General features: G+C 42.4%; 1 protein-coding gene across 3 annotated transcripts in view; it reads right to left on the reverse strand.

The window, feature by feature from the left end:
- LOC126191240 (voltage-dependent calcium channel subunit alpha-2/delta-3) overlaps positions 1 to 21,203 on the reverse strand; it is a 792,714-nt gene that overhangs the window by 46,131 nt on the left and 725,380 nt on the right. For all 3 annotated transcript variants that reach the window (XM_049932047.1, XM_049932049.1, XM_049932048.1), the window contains one exon: positions 647 to 786. In XM_049932047.1, the coding sequence (XP_049788004.1) occupies positions 647 to 786 (140 nt within the window). The remainder of the gene's footprint in view (positions 1 to 646; positions 787 to 21,203) is intronic.

Genomic DNA, 21,203 nt, shown 5'->3' on the forward strand with positions numbered 1-21,203 from the left:
AAAACTAGTAAAGTTTTCAATATCTTTTGTGTGTGCCTTTCCTTTCGATGATTCAATGCTTCTGCTACTCAGTGAGTGGTCTCCTTACTATTTATGAAGATGTTATTTTCTTTTTCTGCTGTATTATGATCAATGAATTCAAAATCCCTCGGTAACATTCTAGAATGAAAACAAACAATTCCATATGGAACAGGTTTCTAGACAGTATTATAAACATACAGACATGAATCCACCAGTTTAAAATATACAGGAAGGACAAATTGACAGATTCCTTTATTCCAGTTATTTCAGAGCATCCAGTTCCTCACACATATGCTGCATTCCAGTTTATGGTAAATTATCTGCTAGCAGTATGTAAAACTACAACTGATTTTGACCAAGAACTCGTAACCTGAAACCTAGGTGGCGTAAAACATTATAAAATTTTTCATGGAATATTGGCAAAAAGTGTTTTTTTGTTATGTAAAGCTTTTAATGTTTATAGTGATGAAGATTTGTAGCTGCAGTTACCTTTAACTCTTCCTAAAACATTCACAGAAGTTTTAATAAGATTTTTTTCTTTCAATCTCTAACAAAAAATGTTTTCCTTGTATGAACAGGTCGTAGGAAACATTAATCTCAAACAAAGGTAGAAGAAAGTACGCACACTGTATGTTATATTCCTGAACAATGTTGAAAGAGCTGAGTGCTGGAACTGAAAGCCAACTACTGCAGCTGGGGCACCGAGATGATCCTTTGAGTGGAATATGGCGTGACTGGCTGTCACCAGGCTTCCATTCTTCTCACCTGAGCAAAGCAAAAGAACAAACACAGTTAACCACAGGAGAATTTCTCTCTCATTACAATACTGAAGTAAGTCATTGTCATTACATTAAATAAGTAACTTTTTTTGGTGGAAAAATGGCATACTGTCCATGGAGATAAAGAGACTGACTGATTATATTTTTTATGATACAATACAGACATGTGTGAATAAACAAAGTGTGTTTCTCACACAACCTATAAAACCTTGACTTCTACCAAATGATATGTTTAGTATTGTTGACAACGGACTGGGAAAGTTACATCACTGCTTACAAAATGAGTCAATTCAATTCAATAATTGTTACATAGATAGTTACTTAGCAGATTTTATAGATTCTATACTGCCTCTCTTTTCCTCTATTGACAGACTCAAGATGACATCTGAGTGGTCAATACCAGTCACAGTACCGTCAATTACTCATGGGATAGCATCATAAAACATATACACAATTAATTAAAACGTTAGCAATCAGTATTGTACTTTCCATACCAAGATAGGTATAAAGTGCATACTCTGAAATCCTCATCATCAAATATTCTCCAACAGAAACAAAATGAAAATTTTATTTATTTTCCACTTGGTGTCATATGAAGTACAATGTACCAGACAATACTGGACTTATAACTTAAATTTAGAACTGAAAAAGTTCTTATTCAGTATGCTTTGTCATGTTTATATACACTACTGGCCATTACAATTGCTACACCAAGAAGAAATGCAGATGATGAATGGGTATTCATTGGACAAATATATTATACTAGAACTGACATGTGATTACATTTTCACGCAATTTGAGTGCATAGATCCTGAGAAATCAGTACCCAGAACAACCACCTCTGGCCATAATAACGGCCTTGATATGCCTGGACATTGAGTCAAACAGAGCTTGGATGGCATGTACAGGTACAGCTGCCCATGCAGCTTCAACACGATACCACAGTTCATCAAGAGTAGAGACTGGTGTATTGTGATGAGCCAGTTGCTCGGCCCCCATTGACCAGATGTTTTCAGTTGGTGAGAGATCTGTAGAATGTGTTGGCCAGGGCAGCAGTCAAACATTTTCTGTATCCAGAAAGTCCTGTACAGGACCTGGAACATGCTGAAATGTAGGGTTTCGCAGGGACTGAATGAAGGGTAGAGCCATGGGTCTTAACACATCTGAAATGTAACGTCCACAGTTCAAAGTGCCGTCAATGCGAACAAGACGTGTAACCAATGGCACCTCATACCATCACGCCGGGTGATACGCCAGTATGGCGATGACGAATACACGCTTCCAATGTGCGTTTACCACAATGTCGCCAAACACAGATGCGACCATCATGATGCTGTAAACAGAACCTGAATTCATCCGAAAAATGACGTTTTGCAATTCATGCACCCAGGTTCATCGCTGAGTACACCATCGCAGGCGATCCTGTCTGTAATGCAGCATCAAGGGTAACAGCAGCCATGGTCTCCGAGCTGATAGTCCATGCTGCTGCAAACGTCATCAAACTGTTCGTGCACATGGTTGTTGTCTTGCAAACACCCCCATCTGTTGACTCAGGGATCGAGACGTGGCTGCACGATCTGTTACAGCCATGCAAATAAGATGCCTGTCATCTCCACTGCTAGTGATATGAGGCCATTGGGATCTGACACGGCATTCCATATTACCCTCCTGAACCCACCGGTTCCATATTCTGCTAACAGTCATTGGATCTCGGCCAACGAGAGCAGCAATGTTGCGATACGATAAACCGTAATCGCTATAGGCTACAATCTGACCTTTATCAAAGTCGGAAGTGTGATGGTACGCATTTCTCCTCCTTACACAAGGCATCACAACAACGTTTCACCAGGCAATGCCGGTCAACTGCTGTTTGTGTATGAGAAATTGGTTGGAAACTTTCCTCATGTCAGCATGTTGTAGGTGTCGCCACCAGTGCCAACCTTGTGTGAATGCTCTGAAAAACTAATCATTTGCATATCACAGCATCTTCTTCCTGTCGGTTAAATTTCACATCTGTAGCATGACATCTTCGTGGTGTAGCAATTTTAATGGCCAGTAGTGTATAAAATCACCAGATGTCCATAAATTCACATACAGGCTAAAAGCAGTAAAGCAGTGTCTTAGTAGACATTGTGTTGTTTCCAAAGGGTCCATCCTACTTTCCCCAACAATGACATGATTGGAAAAAATATAATTGATCAACGTGGTACAACACTAAGAGCTTTCTATTCACCTAGTCACACATGAGCATTTCTGGGGAGTGTCATGGACAATCCTGTACTTTACAAGGATTGGATGTATCAAATCACCCACCAATGCTGCAAATCATACACCAGAAAAAGACAATATCCACTGTTAAAAACTGCTGCCAGGAAAATCAGTGACATACTTATCTGCTACCGCCCAACAAAACTGCAGTAGCAAATCACTGCCTATTGGAAATCCATAACATTGACTATGAGTGCACCATAGTCGTTGCTCCGTGAACACATTATGGGGACTGCATCACAAGGGAATCTATTGAGATTTGAAGCAGGGAACAAGCAAACAACTGCAATACTGACTACAAGCTCAGCAAATCTTGAAGTCCCACACTTTGTTTAATTAGGATCAACAGCAAGACTACAGGTAAACACTGGGAATAGACCCAAGGGGTTATGAAGCCACTGCTGCCACCACACCAACATTGTCCACAGGGAGTGAATTGTGTGTGTGTGGTGCTGAATGCTGTGGCAGTCAACCTGCCAGCATGCCTCTGGGAGAGGGCCTTAGAGGGAGCACAGGAAAAGAGAGGTTGGGAGGATGGAGTGTCAAGGATATAAGCTGCCCCTGAGCCACCATATGGTCAGTTATGTAGTACACCTGACAACTGTGAAAGGACTTATCACTGAAATTTTGTGCCCTTTGAACACCAACAGCTGGCAGTGTACCCAGGTGTGACTCTTCAAGCCTTCCCAGCTGGTATCTTGTAAATAGTCTTCTTGGGTTTGCAAATGGATGACATGCAAATTCCACAATATTTACTAGGAGCAACCGTCTGACATCTTCAGGCGGTTGAACCTTGCTGGTGGCTAGATATGACTGACAGTAGTCACATGTTGACACCTCACATATAGAACACGTAAGCAAAGAATACACAGGCATGGAAATCACGCATGCACAGTGATTTGCACATAGATGGTGCCATAGTCAAATGCCTCTGCCGAAAATCGCAGAATGGCCATCCTGTGCGTGCACTGTATGCTAAATTTACTAACAGTGTGGCCAGACATTACTCACTAAAAACTGTGGTAGACCAATGTTATGACGGGCCTGTTATCATAAATCTTTCTTTTCTTGTCGTGATTTACAGCAGCCAATGCAGGGTTCTACGCTGTCCTCAGTTGAAATGCTGCATCCCTGTTGATGAGATTATCAGCTGTATGGATGTGTATTGATTCCTTCATGATGGAATCCTAAAAAGATGAGGCCGGGGATAAAACTCCTGCCTTCTCATAAATCATGCAATGTCCTGTATTCAGACAGTGTTCTACAATTGCCGACTTCTCCAGTTGGCGTAGGCGTGTATGACACTGATGTTCATTGGAGCGTTCTTGTACTGTGTGACATGCCTGATTTCTATATGGCACCCCACACTGACAAGGAATCTTATATACACCACATTTCCTGATTAGATTAGATTTACTTTCATTCCAATTGATCCATAGTGAGGAGGTCCTCCAGGATGTAGAACATGCCAAGATCATCCTTAACTGAATCCAAGAGGTTCCTGAGTTCTGCAGATTGTTAGAAAACATCTCCCGAGGAAGAAGGCCAAAGTTGTGGGTGTCTTTGTATATTCATTCTGCTCCACAGATTGAACCCACTTGGGCTTGAATCCATTACGTATCTGTCTTTCAGAATAATCATTTTCTCGGAACACTGTCTTCAAATGTTGTATCTCACCTGACATGCTTTCAGGATCAGATACCACATGCGCTCTATGAACTAAAGTACGTAATGCACTCCTGCATTGTGCAAGGCGATGGCAGCTTGTAGCCTGCAAATATAGAACTGTATGTGTTGGGTAGTGGTAGATGCTGTGTCCCAGGGTTCCATCTGCTTTCCTTCATACCAACACATCAAGAAAAGATAAAGTACCATCTTTTTCCACTTACGCTGTGAAGTTTATATTCGGATGGAGCAAATTTAAATGCTGAAGAAACATAGGTGGAGTATCAAGTCCATGTAGCCACACTGCAAATGTCTAATCCACATACTGCAAAAAACAAGAGGGTTTGAGAGTGGCTGACTGTAGAGCTTTTTCTTCTAAGTCCACCAAAAAATAATTGGCCACCGCAGGAGACAGAAGGCTTCCCATGGCGACACCATCCACTAGTTCAAAATATTGGTCATGAAATACGTCGTATGTTGTTGTAAGCTCGTGTTGAAATATTAACTCAAGATTTTTGATAAAAGGCCCATCATAACATTGGTCTAGTAAAGTTTTTTAATGAGCAACATCAGGCCACACTGTTAGTAAACACAGCATACAGCAGACTTGCAGGGCCAATCTGCAATTTTCAGCAGAGAGGTCGTTTGACTCTGGCACATCTTTCTGCAAATCATTGCACTTGCACGATTTCTGTGCCTGCATATTCTTTGCACATGTGTTCTGTATGCAGGGTGTCGATGTGTGGATATTGTCAGTCGTATCCAGCCACCAGCAAGTTTCAACCACCTGAAGATGTTGGACAGTTACTCCGAGGAAATATTGTGGAATTTGCACCAACGTCATCCAGCGGCAAACCCATGAAGACTATTTACAGCATATCCATGGATTATTTTGTCAACAATGAAATTCCTTTCAGAAATTCTAAGTTAAGTGGGAGAGTTTTTGACTGGAATGTATACATAATACATCTCACATTTTACATTACTTTTGTTATTAGTTATTGGGTCCAATGTAGCAGTGGCTGACACACTGACCCATAAAATAATGTAATAAACAGAAAATCATATTATTTGCAGAAAAATCAGTAAGCAGTCTAGACTGTTGTTGTTGTTGTGGTCTTCAGTCCTGAGACTGGTTTGATGCAGCTCTCCATGCTACTCTATCCTGTGCAAGCTTCTTCATCTTCCAGTACTTACTGCAACCTACATCCTTCTGAATCTGCTTAGTGTATTCATCTCTTGGTCTGCCCCTACGATTTTTACCCTCCACACTGCCCTCCAATACTAAATTGGTGATCCCTTGATGCCTCAGAACATGTCCTACCAACCGATCCCTTCTTCTGGCCAAGTTGTGCCACAAACTTCTCTTCTCCCCAATCCTATTCAATACTTCCTCATTAGTTACATGATCTACCCATCTAATCTTCAGCATTCTTCTGTAGCACCACATTTCGAAAGCTTCTATTCTCTTCTTGTCCAAACTATTTACTGTCCATGTTTCACTTCCATACATGGCTACACTCCATACAAATACTTTCAGAAATGACTTCCTGACACTTAAATCTATACTCGATGTTAACAAATTTCTCTTCTTCAGAAACGCTTTCCTTGCCATTGCCAGTCTACATTTTATATCCTCTCTACTTCGACCATCATCAGTTATTTTGCTCCCCAAATAGCAAAACTCCTTTACTACTTTAAGTGTCTCATTTCCTAATCTAATACCCTCAACATCACCCGACTTAATTCGAGTACATTCCATTATCCTTGTTTTGCTTTTGTTGATGTTCATCTTATATCCTCCCTTCAAGACACCATCCATTCCGTTCAACGCAGTCTATACTATACTATTATTAATGGCATTTGTTTACACACTGTGAGTTTCCTGACCTGCAGAAGCGCTATCTTCAAGTAAAAAACTGTGTTTTAAATTATTATTATTATTATAAAGTAATGAACTAAAATAATGAATAAGAAAGTAGCAAATGAAGGGAGAGTATAGATGGATAAAATTAATCAGACTGAAGGGCCTACTACATGTCTACTCACATCATATCCCAATCAGAAAGTCCAGGAGCTCTGGTACCAAATTGTAGTGTCAAACAGAGCAGGTTACTTGTTTGTTAGGGAGCTTGCTTCATAAGAAATAATTTTAATATTTAGCTACTTGCCTCCATCTCTCTTTTGACTTCATCACACCAAAGATAAGATGGTTTCAAACCCAGTTAGGCACTACATATGAATGTTAGAAGCTGGAACTATGATCAAATACACATAAAGTGAATTTCGAATCCACATTGTTAATAGAAGTCCCTCTGCCTTTTTTTTTTTTTTTTTTTTAAAAAGGGTTAAAAACCAAAATTCCTGTGGAAAATGGCACTTCAGTGTACTACTATAGCATCAAAGTGTAAGAGGATTTGTTCAACAAAACAATTGAAGACATTACACATCATCAGATTCAAATGCATCTTCCTTAGGGAATGAAGGGGACTGCCAGATACAGGAAGCACATCCTACAAAACTGTTGATGGTCAAAACTTTATGAGAGGCATCAGTTAGATGCTGTCATGGATGGTATGCTAAGCACAATGATTGGATGCTTTGGCATGCTAAGAGACATTTACACAGTTGCATAAAAGAGGAATGTGTGAGTGGATATTGTGATAGGGCATTAACTGTACCCTCTTTTCCTCCCACCCTCCACAAAAAAAGAAAGAAAGATAGATATTTCTAAAAACAAAGATGATGAGACTTACCAAACAAAAGCGCTGGCAGGTCGATAGACACACAAACAAACACAAACATACACACAAAATTCAAGCTTTCGCAACAAACAGTTGCTTCGTCAGGAAAGAGGGAAGGATCTGGGTTATCTGGATACTTCCCACTAACACCAACCTGTCAGAACTCCGGAGATGGGAACTTGCCCTTCAGCATATCCTCTCTTCTTGCTATCTGCCAGGCCTCAATCTCCGCTAATTTCTAATTTCAATTTGCCGCCGCTCATACCTCACCTGTCTTTCAACAACATCTTTGCCTCTGTACTTCCGCCTCGACTGACATCTCTGCCCAAACTCTTTGCCTTTACAAATGTCTGCTTGTGTCTGTGTATGTGCGGATGGATATGTGTGTGTGTGTGTGTGAGTGTATACCTGTCCTTTTTTCCCCCTAAGGTAAGTCTTTCTGCTCCCGGGGTTGGAATGACTCCTTACCCTCTCCCTTAAAACCCACATCCTTTTGTCTTTCCCTCTCCTTCCCTCTTTCTTGACGAAGCAACTGTTTGTTGCGAAAGCTTGAATTTTGTGTGTATGTTTGTGTTTGTTTGTGTGTCTATCGACCTGCCAGCACTTTTGTTTGGTAAGTCTCATCATCTTTGTTTTTAGAAATATTTTTCCCACGTGGAATGTTTCCCTCTATTATATTCATATCAAGAAAGATAGATAGACAGAGAGAGAGAGAGAGAGAGAGAGAGAGAGAGAGAGTCTAAACTCCAAGACCAGCCCAAAGAAAGCTCAGAGGACCGACCATGCTATGCACACCAGTCACCATGCCATTCTCTGCCATATGGTATCATTCAGATGCAGTATGGAGAGGTGAGGAGTCAACACAGTGCTCTCTTGGCCTTTATCTGTTTTCCAGACTTTGAAGTCACCACTTCTCACTTAAGTAGCTCCTCAACTCGCATTAGAAGGCTGAATGGAACCCACTCCAGTTCTCCTACAAAGAAAAAAATCCCTGGCAATATTGGGAATTGAATCCAGGTCCTCCATAAGATAGTTATCCAAACTGACCACTCAACTATGGAGGCAGACTGTACCCCTCTACTATACAGCATAGGACGGCTTGTGCAGTGCCAGTTCAGAGGTGGGCCTGTATAACATGTAAGAGATCTGTTTGTGACCATCTCCAGTAAACCATACCTTAAGTCACATATCAAGGTTTAAGCACAGTGCGAGTGAAAAATATGGATTTTTGTATTGTAGTTCCATCTGTTGGGGGGAATCTCTTAACTACATATTGGAAGCTACTGGAGAGTTCATGAGGCCCAAATATCTCATGCAAGAAACCTTAGCTGACTGTGCATGCAAATAACTGTTAAAATACATTTTCCTGTAGCTCAAAAGAATCAGTCTAATGATACAAAAATATTCCATTTTAAAGTTAGAGACTCCTAGTTTTCCTGAATGTGATTCTAATTTTAAAATGTACAAACAATAAAAAAAAGTAATATTTCAGACTTCCAGGAGAGGGTCATAAACATACTATTTTCTAGATGCTATTTTTGAGTGCTAAACGGTTTCTATCTTAGTGAAATCCCATATTACTGTAATATATGATAAGGTATTGTTACATTCCAGTTGTCAACCCAGCTGTAATTCTGTGCTGACTTGCCCCCTTGAAATACCTTTGCAGTTAGTCAACTTCTATTACCTAAAAAACTGAAAAATGCAACAGTAACATCTGTTTAAGACAGTATTATGGAAAGGAAGGTTTGCTACTCACCATACAAAGGAGACACTGACAATGAGTCGCACAACAAAAAGACTGCTATACATTTGAGATTACGACCACAAGCCTTCTCCTAAAATAGAAGACACATACACACAAGTACAACCCACACACACATGACCACTGTCTCTGGCTGCTGAGGCCAGACTGCTGTACATTGCAACTGCACCTGATGGAAAAGCAATCCGTGCATGTTGATGGGAAGGAGGAGGCTGGTGCAGCTAGGGGGAAGGATAGTAGGTTAGGGTGGGGGGGTGGGGGAGTTGTAATGCTGCTTGTGAGAGATGCACGGATATGGTGCGGACAGGGTAGGGCTGCTAGTTGTAGGTGCAGTCTGGAGGTGGGAAAGGAGAGAAGTAGAGGAGGGGAAAAAAGATTAGTGGGTTTGTTGGTGGAATGGAAGGCTGTGTAGTGCTGGAGTGGGACAGAGAAGGGGATAGGTAGGTGAAGGACAGGGACTAGCAAAGGTTGAGGCCATGGGGGATACAGGAATGAAGGATACATTAGAAGCAGACTTCCCACCTGTGTAGCTCAGATGAGGCAGGCTGTGAAGCAGTCATTGAAGTGAAGCCTGTTGTGTTGGGCAGCATGTTCAGCACTGGGTGGTCCAGCTGTCTCTTAGTCACAGATCAGCAGTGGCCATTCATGCGGACAGATAGCTTGTTGGTTGTTGCAGCATTGTTTGTATATCACATGACTGCTTTCACAAGTGGCTGTGCCTTTGATGGGATAGGAGAAGCCTGTGTCTGGACTGCAGTAGGTGGTGGTGGGAGGATGCATGGGACAGGCCTTGCACCTATGTCTCTTGCAGTGATATGAGCCATGAAGCAAGGGGCTGAGAGCAGGGTTGGAGTAAAGAAAGACAAAGATACCGTGTAGGTTCACCAGGTGGTGGAATACCACCGTCAGAGGGATAGGAAGGACAGTGTTTAGGGTAATCCTCATTTCAGGGCACGATAAGAGTAGTCGAAACACTGTCAGATAATTTAGAATTTGATTCAGTTGCTCCAGTCCTGGGTGGTACCGAGTCATATGGGGAATGTTCTTTTGTGGCCACATGGTGGGTATGTAGGAGGTGGCAGGTGACTGAAGAGACAAGGCACGGAAGATCTGTTCTTGTACAAGGTTGGGTGGATAATTTCAATTTGTGAAAGCCTCAGTGAGATCCTTGCTATATTTGGATGGACTGCTCATGACTACAGATGCAATGGACATTGGTGTCTAGGCTGTAAGGAAGGGACTTCTTGTTATGGAATGGGTGGCAGCTGTCAAAATGGAGGTTCTGTTGGTGATTGATGGGTTTGATCTGGATGGAGGTACTAATGTAGCCATCCATGAGGTAGAGGTCAACATCAAGGAAGATGGCGTGTTGGGTTGAGGAGGACCAGGTGAAGTGAATGGGGAGAAGGTGTTGGGATTCTGGTGGAACATGGATAGGATGCCCTCACCCTCAATCCAGATTATGAAGCTGTCATCAATAAATCTGAACCACATGAGGGGTTTGGGATTTTGGGTGATGGGTGCCCATTGCTGTACCACAGATTCATTTGTGGATAAAGCCTTCAGAGGATAAGAAATTATGAGTGAGGATTTAACTGGTCAAACAATGGAAAATCCAGGATGGAATGTAACAATACCAGAGAAGGGAAGTTCCTACTCACCATATAGCAGAGATGCTGAGTTGCGATAGGCACAACAAAAAGATTCACACAATTATAGCTTTCGACCATTAAGGCCTTTGTCAGCAGTATATACACACACACACACACACACACACACACACACACACACACATGCAATCTCAGAGATTTGAAACCAAACTGCGAGCAGCAGCACCAGTGCATGATGAGAGTGGCGAATGGGTGGGGGTAAGGAGGAGGCTGGGGCAGGCAGATGGAGGGATAGTATGGTGGCAGTGGTGGACAGTGAAGTGTTGCAGTTTAGAAGGAGGGCAGGAGAGATGGTAAGGAGGTGGGAGGGGGTATGTAGCGGAAAGGAGAGAAATAAAAAGAAATTAAAAGACTGGGTGTGGCGGTGAAATGACGGCTGCATAGTGCTGGAATGGGAACAGGGAGTGGGCTGGATGGTTGAGGACAGTGACTACTGAAGATTGAGGCAAGGAGGGTTACAGGAACGTAGGATGTATTTCAGGGAAAGTTCCCACCTGCACAATTCAGAAAAGCTGGTGTTCGTGGGAAGAATCCATATGGCACAGGCTGTGAAGCAGTCATTGAGATGAGGGATATCATGTCTGGCAGCATATTCAGCAACAGGGTGATCCACTTGTTTTTTTGCCACAGTTTGTCAGTGGCCGTTCATGCTGACAGACAGCTTGTTGTTTGTCGTGTCTACGCAGAATGCAGCACAGTGGTTGCAGCTTAGCTTGTAAATCACATGACTGGTTTCACAGGTAGCCCTGCCTTTGATGGGATAGGTGATGTTAGTGACCAGACTGGAGTAGGTGGTGGTAGGGGGATGTATGGGATAGGTCTTACATCTAGGTCTATTACAGGGGTATGTTCGTCGGGATAGAAGTCAGGAGCGGAGGGCGTTGTAAAATGACAATTAATTGAGTGGAATGGACCCAATTTATTCTGGTAATGATGGTACAGGGGTGCCTACATAGGGCTGAGCAGCCCCAAGAGGGGTTGCCGTCTGTTCATCAGTGAGGCAGAGGCTAGAGGAGCGACTACTCGGGGCCGAGGTCAGAAGCTAAGAGAGCGCGGAGCTGTTTCCAAGCCGCCCTCGCCGCTCCCGGCCGCGTCCCCACGTGATCACACGATTAGTCTCTGATTGGAGGGTTGATTCCGCCAACGCGCCTTGCTAGTAGCGTACCCCCGTCAGCGCAACCAACCCGTGGGACTTGAGTCTAACCGAAGAGCACGTGGCAGGAATGTGCCGACCATGGTCTTCCGGCCAGCACCTTCCACCACAGTATGCCTAAGCCGGCTACGCCGAACATTGTGCATTGAAAATTTACTTAATAAAATTTTGTCGGCAATGATCCCTCTTGGGGGGTCTCATCCCTGCACAGGTATGAGCCATGAGGTAAGGGATTGGGAGCAGAGGTTGTGTAAGGATGGACGAGTACATTGTGTAGGTTCAGTGGATGGCAGAATACCACGGTAGGAGAGGTGGGATGGATAGTGGGCAGGACATTTCTCATTTCAGGGCACGATGAGAGGTAATCGAAACCCTGGGAGATAATGTAATTCAGTTGCTCCAATCTCGGATGGTACCGAGTTACGAGGGGAACGCTCCTCTGTGGCCAGACTGTGGAACTTTGGGAGGTGGTGGGAGACTGGAAAGATAAGGCATGGGAGATTTGTTTTGTACAAGGATGGGAGGATAATTATGGTCAGTGAAGGCTTCAGTGAGACCCTCAGTATATTTTGAGAGGGACTGCTCATCACTGCAGATGCAATGGCCATGGGTGGCTAGGCTGTATGTACTTCTTGGTATGGAATGTGTGGCAGCTGTCGAAGTGGAGGTATTACTGGTGGTTAGTAGGTTTGATATGGATGGAGGTACTGATGTAGCCATCTCTGAGGTGAAGGTCAACATCTAACAAGGTGGCTTGTTGGGTTGAGTAGGACCAGGTGAAGCAAATGGGGGAGAAGTTGTTGAGGTTCTGGAGGAATGTGAATAAGGTGTCCCCACCTTCAATCCAGATAGCAAAGATGTCATCAATGAATCTGAACCAGGTGAGGGGTTTAGGATCCTGAGTTTTTAGGAAGAATTCCTCTAGATGGCCCATGAATAGGTTAGCATAGGATGGTGCCATGTGGGTACACATAGCCATAGCGCAGATTTGTTTATAGGTAATGCCTGCAAAGGAGAAGTAATTGTGGATGAGGATATAGTTGGTCATGGAGACTAGGAAGGAGGTTGTTGGTTTGGAATCCATAGGGCATCTGGAAAGGTAGTGGTTCAAATGGCTCTGAGCACTATGGGACTTAACTTCTGAGGTCATCAGTTGCCTAGAACTTAGAACTACTTAAACCTAACTAACCTAAGGACATCACACACTTCCATGCCCGAGGCAGGATTCAAACCTGCAACTGTAGCGGTTGCGCAGTTCCAGACTGTAGCGCCTAGAACCGCTCGGCCACTCCGGCAGGCGGAAAGGTAGTGTTCGATAGCAGTAAGGCCATGGGCATTAGGAATATTAGTGTACAGGGTGGTGGCACCATGGGGTAAAGGGACAGGAACTGTGGAGAGTCGGTCGAGGAAATGGTTGGTATCACTTATATAGGAGGATAGGTTCCGGGTAATAGGTTGAAGGTGTTGGTCTACAAGAGCAGAGATTCTCTCAGTGGGGGCACAGTAACTGGCCACATTGGGGCGTCCTGGGTTTATGTACTTTAGGAAGCATGTAGAAGGTGGGATTGTGGGGAGTGATAGGGGCGAGTAGAGAGATGGACTCTGGGGAGAGGTTCTGTGATGGGCCTAAGGATTTGAGTAGTGACTGGAGACCCTGCTGGATTACTGGAATGGGATCACTGTGGCATGGTTTGTAGGTGTAAGTATCTGACAGCTGACGGAGTCCTTCTGCCACGTAATCCTTGCGGTTCAAAACAATGGTGGTGGAGCCTTTGTCAGCAGGTAGTATTATAAGGGCGGGATCAGTTTTTAGATGGTGGACTGTGGTTCTTTCTGCAGGTGTAAGGTTAGTTTGCATGTTGAGGGATTTGGGGAATGATGTTGAGGCAAGGTTCGAGGTTAAGAAATTCTGTAAAGTTAACAGGGGGTGGTTTGGAGGCAGTGGGGGTGGATCATGGCAGGATGGAGGGGTGAACTGAATTAGGCAAGGTTCAATATTGGTCTTTGGTTGAGTCTGATTGGTTGGGTTGGTGGCAAAAAAGTGTTTCCACTGTAGGGACCAGGAGAAGGAGAGAAGGTCTTTAACTAGTCCTGCATGGTTGAATTTGGGAGTGGGGCAAAAGGTGAGGCCTTTGGAAAGGACTGATATTTCTGTGGGACTAAGGCTTCTGGAGGAAAGGTTCATAACTGTGTTGCGGGGCTGGCCGAAGTGGCCGTGCGGTTAACGGCGCTGCAGTCTGGAACCGCAAGACCGCTACGGTCGCAGGTTCGAATCCTGCCTCGGGCATGGATGTTTGTGATGTCCTTAGGTTAGTTAGGTTTAACTAGTTCTAAGTTCTAGGGGACTAATGACCTCAGCAGTTGAGTCCAATAGTGCTCAGAGCCATTTTTTTTTGTGTTGTGGGTCTGTTTAGGTTCTGGGTTGTGTGTGGTGGTGGGAGGGAGTTTTGGAGGGGAGGTAAGTGTAGTAGGTCTGTGAGACAGGGTTTGTCAGCTATGAGGGGGCGTGGGGGAGGTTTGGAGGTTGTTCTACAACCTCGTTGGGTTTAAGGACTTTAGGAAGCATATAGAAGGTAGGCGTGTGGCGAGTAGTAAGGGTGAGGAGGAGGGGGAGGGGGGGGGGGAGAGAGAGAGAGAGAGAGAGAGAGAGAGAGAGAGAGAGAGAGACTTGGGGATAAGGTTCTGGGAGGGGCCTAAGGTTCTGAGTAGAGACTGGAGATCTTGTTGGACTTCTGGGATGGGGTCACTGTGGCAGGTTTGTAAGTGGACAAGTCTGACAGCTGTTGGAGCCTCTCCACCACTGCAGTTCAAAACCACAGTGGTGGAACCTTTGTTGGCAGGTAGTATTATAAGGTCAGGATCATTTTTTAGGTGGTGGATTGTGGTTCTTTCTGCGAGTATAAGGACTAGAGCAACTAATCACATACTCTGCCGGCGTTTCGACTACCTCTCGTCCTGCCCTGAAATGAGGAGTACCCTAGCTATATCCTTCCCACCCCTCCCACCGTGGTATTCAGCTGCCCACCAAACCTACACAATATCCTTGTAAATTTTTGCTCTACCCTTGCTCTCAACCTTTTGCCTCATGGCTTATATACCTGTAATAGACCTAGATGTAAGGACTGTCTCATACATTCACCACCTACTCTTCTATGGTCACAGGCTTCTCATATCCCATCAAAGGATATGAAAGGGACAAACTGATTGCCATGCAGGATTAGCCGAGCGGTCTAAGGCACTGCAGTCATGGACTGTGTGGCTGTTTCTGGTGGAGGTTCGAGTCCTCCCTCGGGCATGGGTGTGTGTGTTTGTCCTTAGGATAATTTAAGTTAAGTAGCGTGTATGCTTAGGGACTGATGACCTTAGCAGTTAAGTCCCATAAGATTTCACACACATTTGAACATTTGAACCATGTGATCTGCAAACTAAGTTGCAACTACTGTGCTGTTTTCAGCATGGGCATGACAACAGTCAAGGTGTCTGTCTACCAAACTGTGCCCAAGAAATAGCTGGAACACTCAATTACTGAACATGCTCCCCAACACAATGTGCTTCATTTCTATGACTGTTTCACAGCCTGCACCATCTCAATCTTTCTTACCAACACCAGATTTTTTGCATTGCTCAAGTGGGAACTCTCCCTGTAATATATCCTATTTTCCCACAATCCCTTGGCCTCTACCTTCGCTAGTCCCTGTCTTTCACCTGCTACCTATCCTCTTCCCTGTTCCCACTCCAACACTACACAGCCTTCTGTTCCACCAACATTCCTACTAGTCTTTTTTCCCCTCCCCTATTTCTCTCTTTTTCTGCTTCCCATCCCGTGACCCCCCCCCCCCTCCCCCCCCCCCAAAAAACCTCTGGACTGCACCTAGCAGCCCTACCTTGTTGCCACCATGTTCCTGCATCATCCCTCAAGCAGCACTGCACCTTTCCCCACCCCTACCTTGCTATCCCCCTCCCCTATCCACCCCAGCCCCCTTATTACCCCCACCACACACAGATTGCTTTCTCATCAGGGGCAATTGCTCTACTCAGCCCAGGAAGTGGCCAAAGGCAGTGGTCATTTGTGTGTGAGTTGTGCTTGTGTGACTGTTTGTGTATTTTTTACTTTAGAAGAAAGCCCTGTGGCTGAAAGTTCAAATGTATAGCATTCTTTTTGCTGTGTATGGCTGCAGTTCATTGACTCCTTTATATGGTGAATAACAGACTATCCTTTTCATACTATTATTGTTATTCTATCCTGGATTTTCCATTGTTTTATTTATGATAGTGAAGATAATCATGTGACCTTTAATTACAGACCCATCTTTCTAATTCCCATGTTCTCAAATACGTGGGTGAAAAGGTAGCTTATAACAGGATAGTGATCACCTTCCTGACAATAACCTTTTAACAACCAGTCAGTTTGAATTTTGTGAGGACTTCTCTGCAGGGATGTCAACATGTGATGTCACTGACTCAGTTATAGTAAACAAGAAAAATTACCTTGTTGGCATTTTCCAGCCAGTTTTCAATTGTGCAGTCAATACAATTCTTCTAGGAAAACTAAAACATTTGATGCTGAAGGCATTCCATTGGCATGGATGGCATCATATTTTAGCAACAAAATACAGTGTGACACATTAACAGTTATTACCACTGAAATAAAAAAAAAAATTGGAGGGTGGAATTGTTAAATATGGTGTGCCATAACAAACTGAGGTGTCACAAATACACTAATGAATAAACCAAAAGCTCAAGTATGCGTGCTTTGAACTTAGAGTTTACTACCATTACATTGACCTGCTTACAGTACTGCTGGCATGCTTTGCATACTTCCACTCAAATGATCCTATGATATAATCTTGCTGGATGTTTCACCTAACGGCAAAAAATATTTATTCTACACACAGGTGGAGTAACAATATAAAATAATGTAAAGTTGATGAATGAATATCTTACATAAGCCTCTTTAGGGACTTTAGATTTCTTACACTCACGTGCTAATACATTTACTCCATAGTGGTATTAGTGGTTAATAACAAGATTGATGGTAGGATAAAGTGTGAAATTTATGACCATAATAGAAATTATGTCATCTTCAGCTCCACTATAAACCAAAACAGTACTTTCAATCCTTGGTCCATTTATTGCAGAACCCATACAGACTACAGGTCTCTATCAAGAGTTAAGGCTGAGTTTTATGTTCTGATGCAGAAGTCTTTAATAGGTTGCTAAGAAACATTGGGTAGGAGACTGGAAATTCTCAGATATTAAAACACTGCCACTGCTCCTATAACCTAACAGGATATCTGTCCTGACAGGTAAATACATGTATGTCCTTTTTCCTAGTCTTAAAAAAAACATGCCTTCTTTTAAGAAGATAATGATTTTAAATTACTGGAAAAAGGAACTGTTTATTATCCTACATATTACATACACCATAACACTGATTATTGCAACATGCATAAACAATTAAAATAGAACATGTGTCTTTACTCCAAAAAGCTATTCAGGAAACACTCCTAGGACTATAGTGTGTTTAATAAATTATTTACTAGCCCAGGAAGTTTTTTTTTTTGTTTAATAAATTATTTACTAGCTCAGGAAGTTTTTTTTTTTATTTTTTAAGCACTACAGCACAGATTTAAAATGTAATGCCACATAAAATAATAGGTCAATGTATAAGTCAGTCTCATTTTTCATTTATGTTGTTAGCACTGCATTGTGAGGTTTTCATTTTTTGTTATTCAATTGATTTTCATTTGTCTGGAGTTTGTTTTCTGCAAACAAGAGCTTACATATTGTCAACAACTCATTTGGTCCATTTTCAAGGCTTATCGGCATGGAGTGGTAAGGAGAAGAAAATAAACACTTTGACGCATTTTACCCTTCGAGGTTAATCAATGTTCAAGTGCTACTGAAGCCACAATAATCACTTTTAGTGTTTACAGGATGGAAGCAATGGAAGCATTCACTAACAGCATGGAATGGGAAGGAAAATTTGATTTGAACTATGTTATGGAAGACCCTTTTTGATGATGACTGCCTAAATCAGTTGTTTCATAATAATCCTCATCAAACAATGCAAGAACTGGCACAAATTCTGGAATTTGATAACATGCCCACTATATGTACTTTGCATTCGTTGGATAAGGTGCAAAAATTGGATACATTGGTATCACATAAATCAAGCGACACCTACAAAAAGTGGCGAAATACAATATGTTTGTCTTTGCTGGCGCATTACCATTTATCTTGTCACAGGCACAATACTTCCCTTGGAACATTGTTGAAGATGATAAGAAATGGAGCCTGCATGTGAACTTAAAAGAACAGGAAGGAATTGCTCTGGCCATCATAAAAAGCAACATACTTTGTGAAGGATGTTATGCATTTGGTTGAAACAAACAGACAGTCTTCATCATGGACTACTACCAAGAAATGAAATGATACAAGCTGTTGTGTATACTGAACAGCTAAGACAACTCACCATTGCTACTGAAAACAAAATCCCTGATCAACCAGAGTTGTTACTCAATGGTACTCAATTGTAATGAGTACCAGAAAGCAGTAGATACAGGTATCCAGGTAGATGCTCTGTTCCTTGAATTCCAGAAGGTGTTTGATACAGTTCCACACCACTGCTTAATGAACAAATACAAGTATTTGGAACATAAGACCAACTATCTGACTGGGTCTAAGAGTTTCTAGCAAACAGAACACAGCATGTCATTCTGAAAAAGAGAGAAATCTTCAGACACAAAAATAACTTCAGGTGTGCCCAAAGGGAGCATCATAGGACTGTTACTGTTCACAATATATACAAATAACCTAGCAGATAACAGTATCTAACAGTCCAAGAGTGTATGTTTCTAGAAGAGTCAACTGATATACTGCTTTCTCCTATATATATCTCATGAAAAGTTCATGAAGTTAAAATCAGAAAGATTCAAGTGCACACAGAGGCAGCAATTGTTCTTCCTACAAACCATAACAGGAAAAGGGGAACATGACACTGATACACAATATACCTACAACTTCACACCATAAGGTGAATTGTGGAGTACAGATGTAAATGTAGATCAGCTGATCAAATCATTGCAGCAGTAGCAGCACAGGCTCTGGTGGCCACACTACTGCAGCTACTCCTAGTTTCACAAAATCTGGTGAGTTCTGGGCTAATTATCTGCAGTGGTTTCTACTATGCTGAAAGACAGTTGGTTTCATGGATCCAATCCATCAAAATGCTTTACTTCTCTCTTATAGTAGCAAGTTACATAAACTAGTGCAGGTCTTATATCTCTTAGTAGAACCTAGTAGCTTGTAATTTTTCTATAATATGTGATTTGCTAACTAATAATTAAGCCAGGGAACTCACACAGCAGCTGTGAGGATAATAATGTAGCAATCTGTTCAGTTATATGTGGCCTGGCGAGTAGACATACAATGTATTTCTTGGTAGTGCAATTTTGCATGTAAATGATGCAATGAATCCTATGCTGAATCACTGATTAGGGATATGATTGTTCACTTAGCTTCCGATCGAGCAGCATAATCAACAGCATCTGAGCTCTCTCTTGGTGAAATGTTGCATTTGGCTAAATCATCTGAAATTGTTTCTATTACACTGGAATTTTGAGCTCATGCTAGCATAAAATAATAATGAATTAAGGGTGAGTCCATCTTTTTGCAAGTACATATTATTATGGTTTTGCTTTAAGTGCTAGGTATTGATGCAAAACAATAGTTGTGTACTTGCAAAAAGGTGGACCCATCCTTAATGCATTATAATATTATTTCTTCTTCACAGGTAGTTTTTGAGAATGATGTTGCAATAGCTAACATGTCTAGTAATACATATTCTATAAGCCATCAACAGGTGAACAACATACATCTTCCTTTTCTCAAAAGCAATTATTCCACAGCATTATGGCAATAGATAGCAGGCCATGATGTATATTACATCAGGGTACTTTGTCCACTTCATCAGACTGTACTTATGAACCTAATTTAGAAAGTCACAGACTGTGCATAAAGGCTGCATTTACACCAAAACATGTCAACAGGCCCTAATGCATCACACGATACCCTGAGTGATACAATGAGCATGTGAGGCATCACTGCCCAAACTTAGATGCCGAAGTGTTTACCCTGAAAAGGGCCTCATTAACAGGCTGCCACATATTGGCACAAATAAGTGTTAACATCATTGTATGAGCACTCTGCACACTATCACACTAGTGCCTGCAGCAGACGGAACTCCAAAAAAGTTGATGATTACATTAATCATCAAAAATCAGCAAGTGCAGTGCAAGCTAAGAGCAAAGCTTCTGTGTTGCTGAGCCCCTGACAAACCTGGACAAATATAATGATATTGGCTTTTTGCCACTTTGGTTGTAGAGTAGATGACAAAATAAGTCTGGTATCTCCTACTGTTTAATTGCAAGACCTTGATTAGTTGCGTAGTGTGAACAATTACTCAGAAAGTCTCTTGGCTGTGCTACAGTTTTTCAGACACACATTTCATTAAAACAGTCTGCTCAACTTCATTTCTATTGAGCTCAACCACATTCATTCACTTTGTGAGGTGGGGTTAAAGCAGAACATCTGTATCAGCAAGTCAGATGGCCAATACCTATGGCTGCAGTTAAAAAACCTAATGTTAGTATTCATATCTATTGTGATACTAAGACAATCATTAACACACAGTCTCAAACTGTCTTGTATACTGTGCCCACAAGATTTACCAGCAAAACTGGGTGGCAGGTAGTATTATTCGAACAACTGTTGGGGTTAAAGGGACCCGACTGAAAGGTCATCAGTCCCTCCATCCCATAAGTGTAAAGCCTAGAAAGAGTCCTCAGAGAGGACATCAAAGACAAATCCTGATTATCTCAATTGTAAATGAGAATCAATAAACCATGAAGAAGTGAAGGAGGGGTATGAAGGTGAAGGTGGGTGAATTGTTCCATCCAGAAAACAACTGGAGGCCCCGGGACATGTGATGCGACAGGAGATGCATCCTCGACATTCAAGTGGTGTTTCCACACCCTCAATTACCACAAAAAAATTAACAATTCAGAGAAGTTGGTAAAATGTCAGGAAAGATAAGGACATTGAGGAGACAGTAAACCAATGACAGACGTAAAAGAA

This window comes from Schistocerca cancellata, chromosome 6, assembly GCF_023864275.1.
Source record: "Schistocerca cancellata isolate TAMUIC-IGC-003103 chromosome 6, iqSchCanc2.1, whole genome shotgun sequence".
Lineage (NCBI taxonomy): Eukaryota > Metazoa > Arthropoda > Insecta > Orthoptera > Acrididae > Schistocerca > Schistocerca cancellata.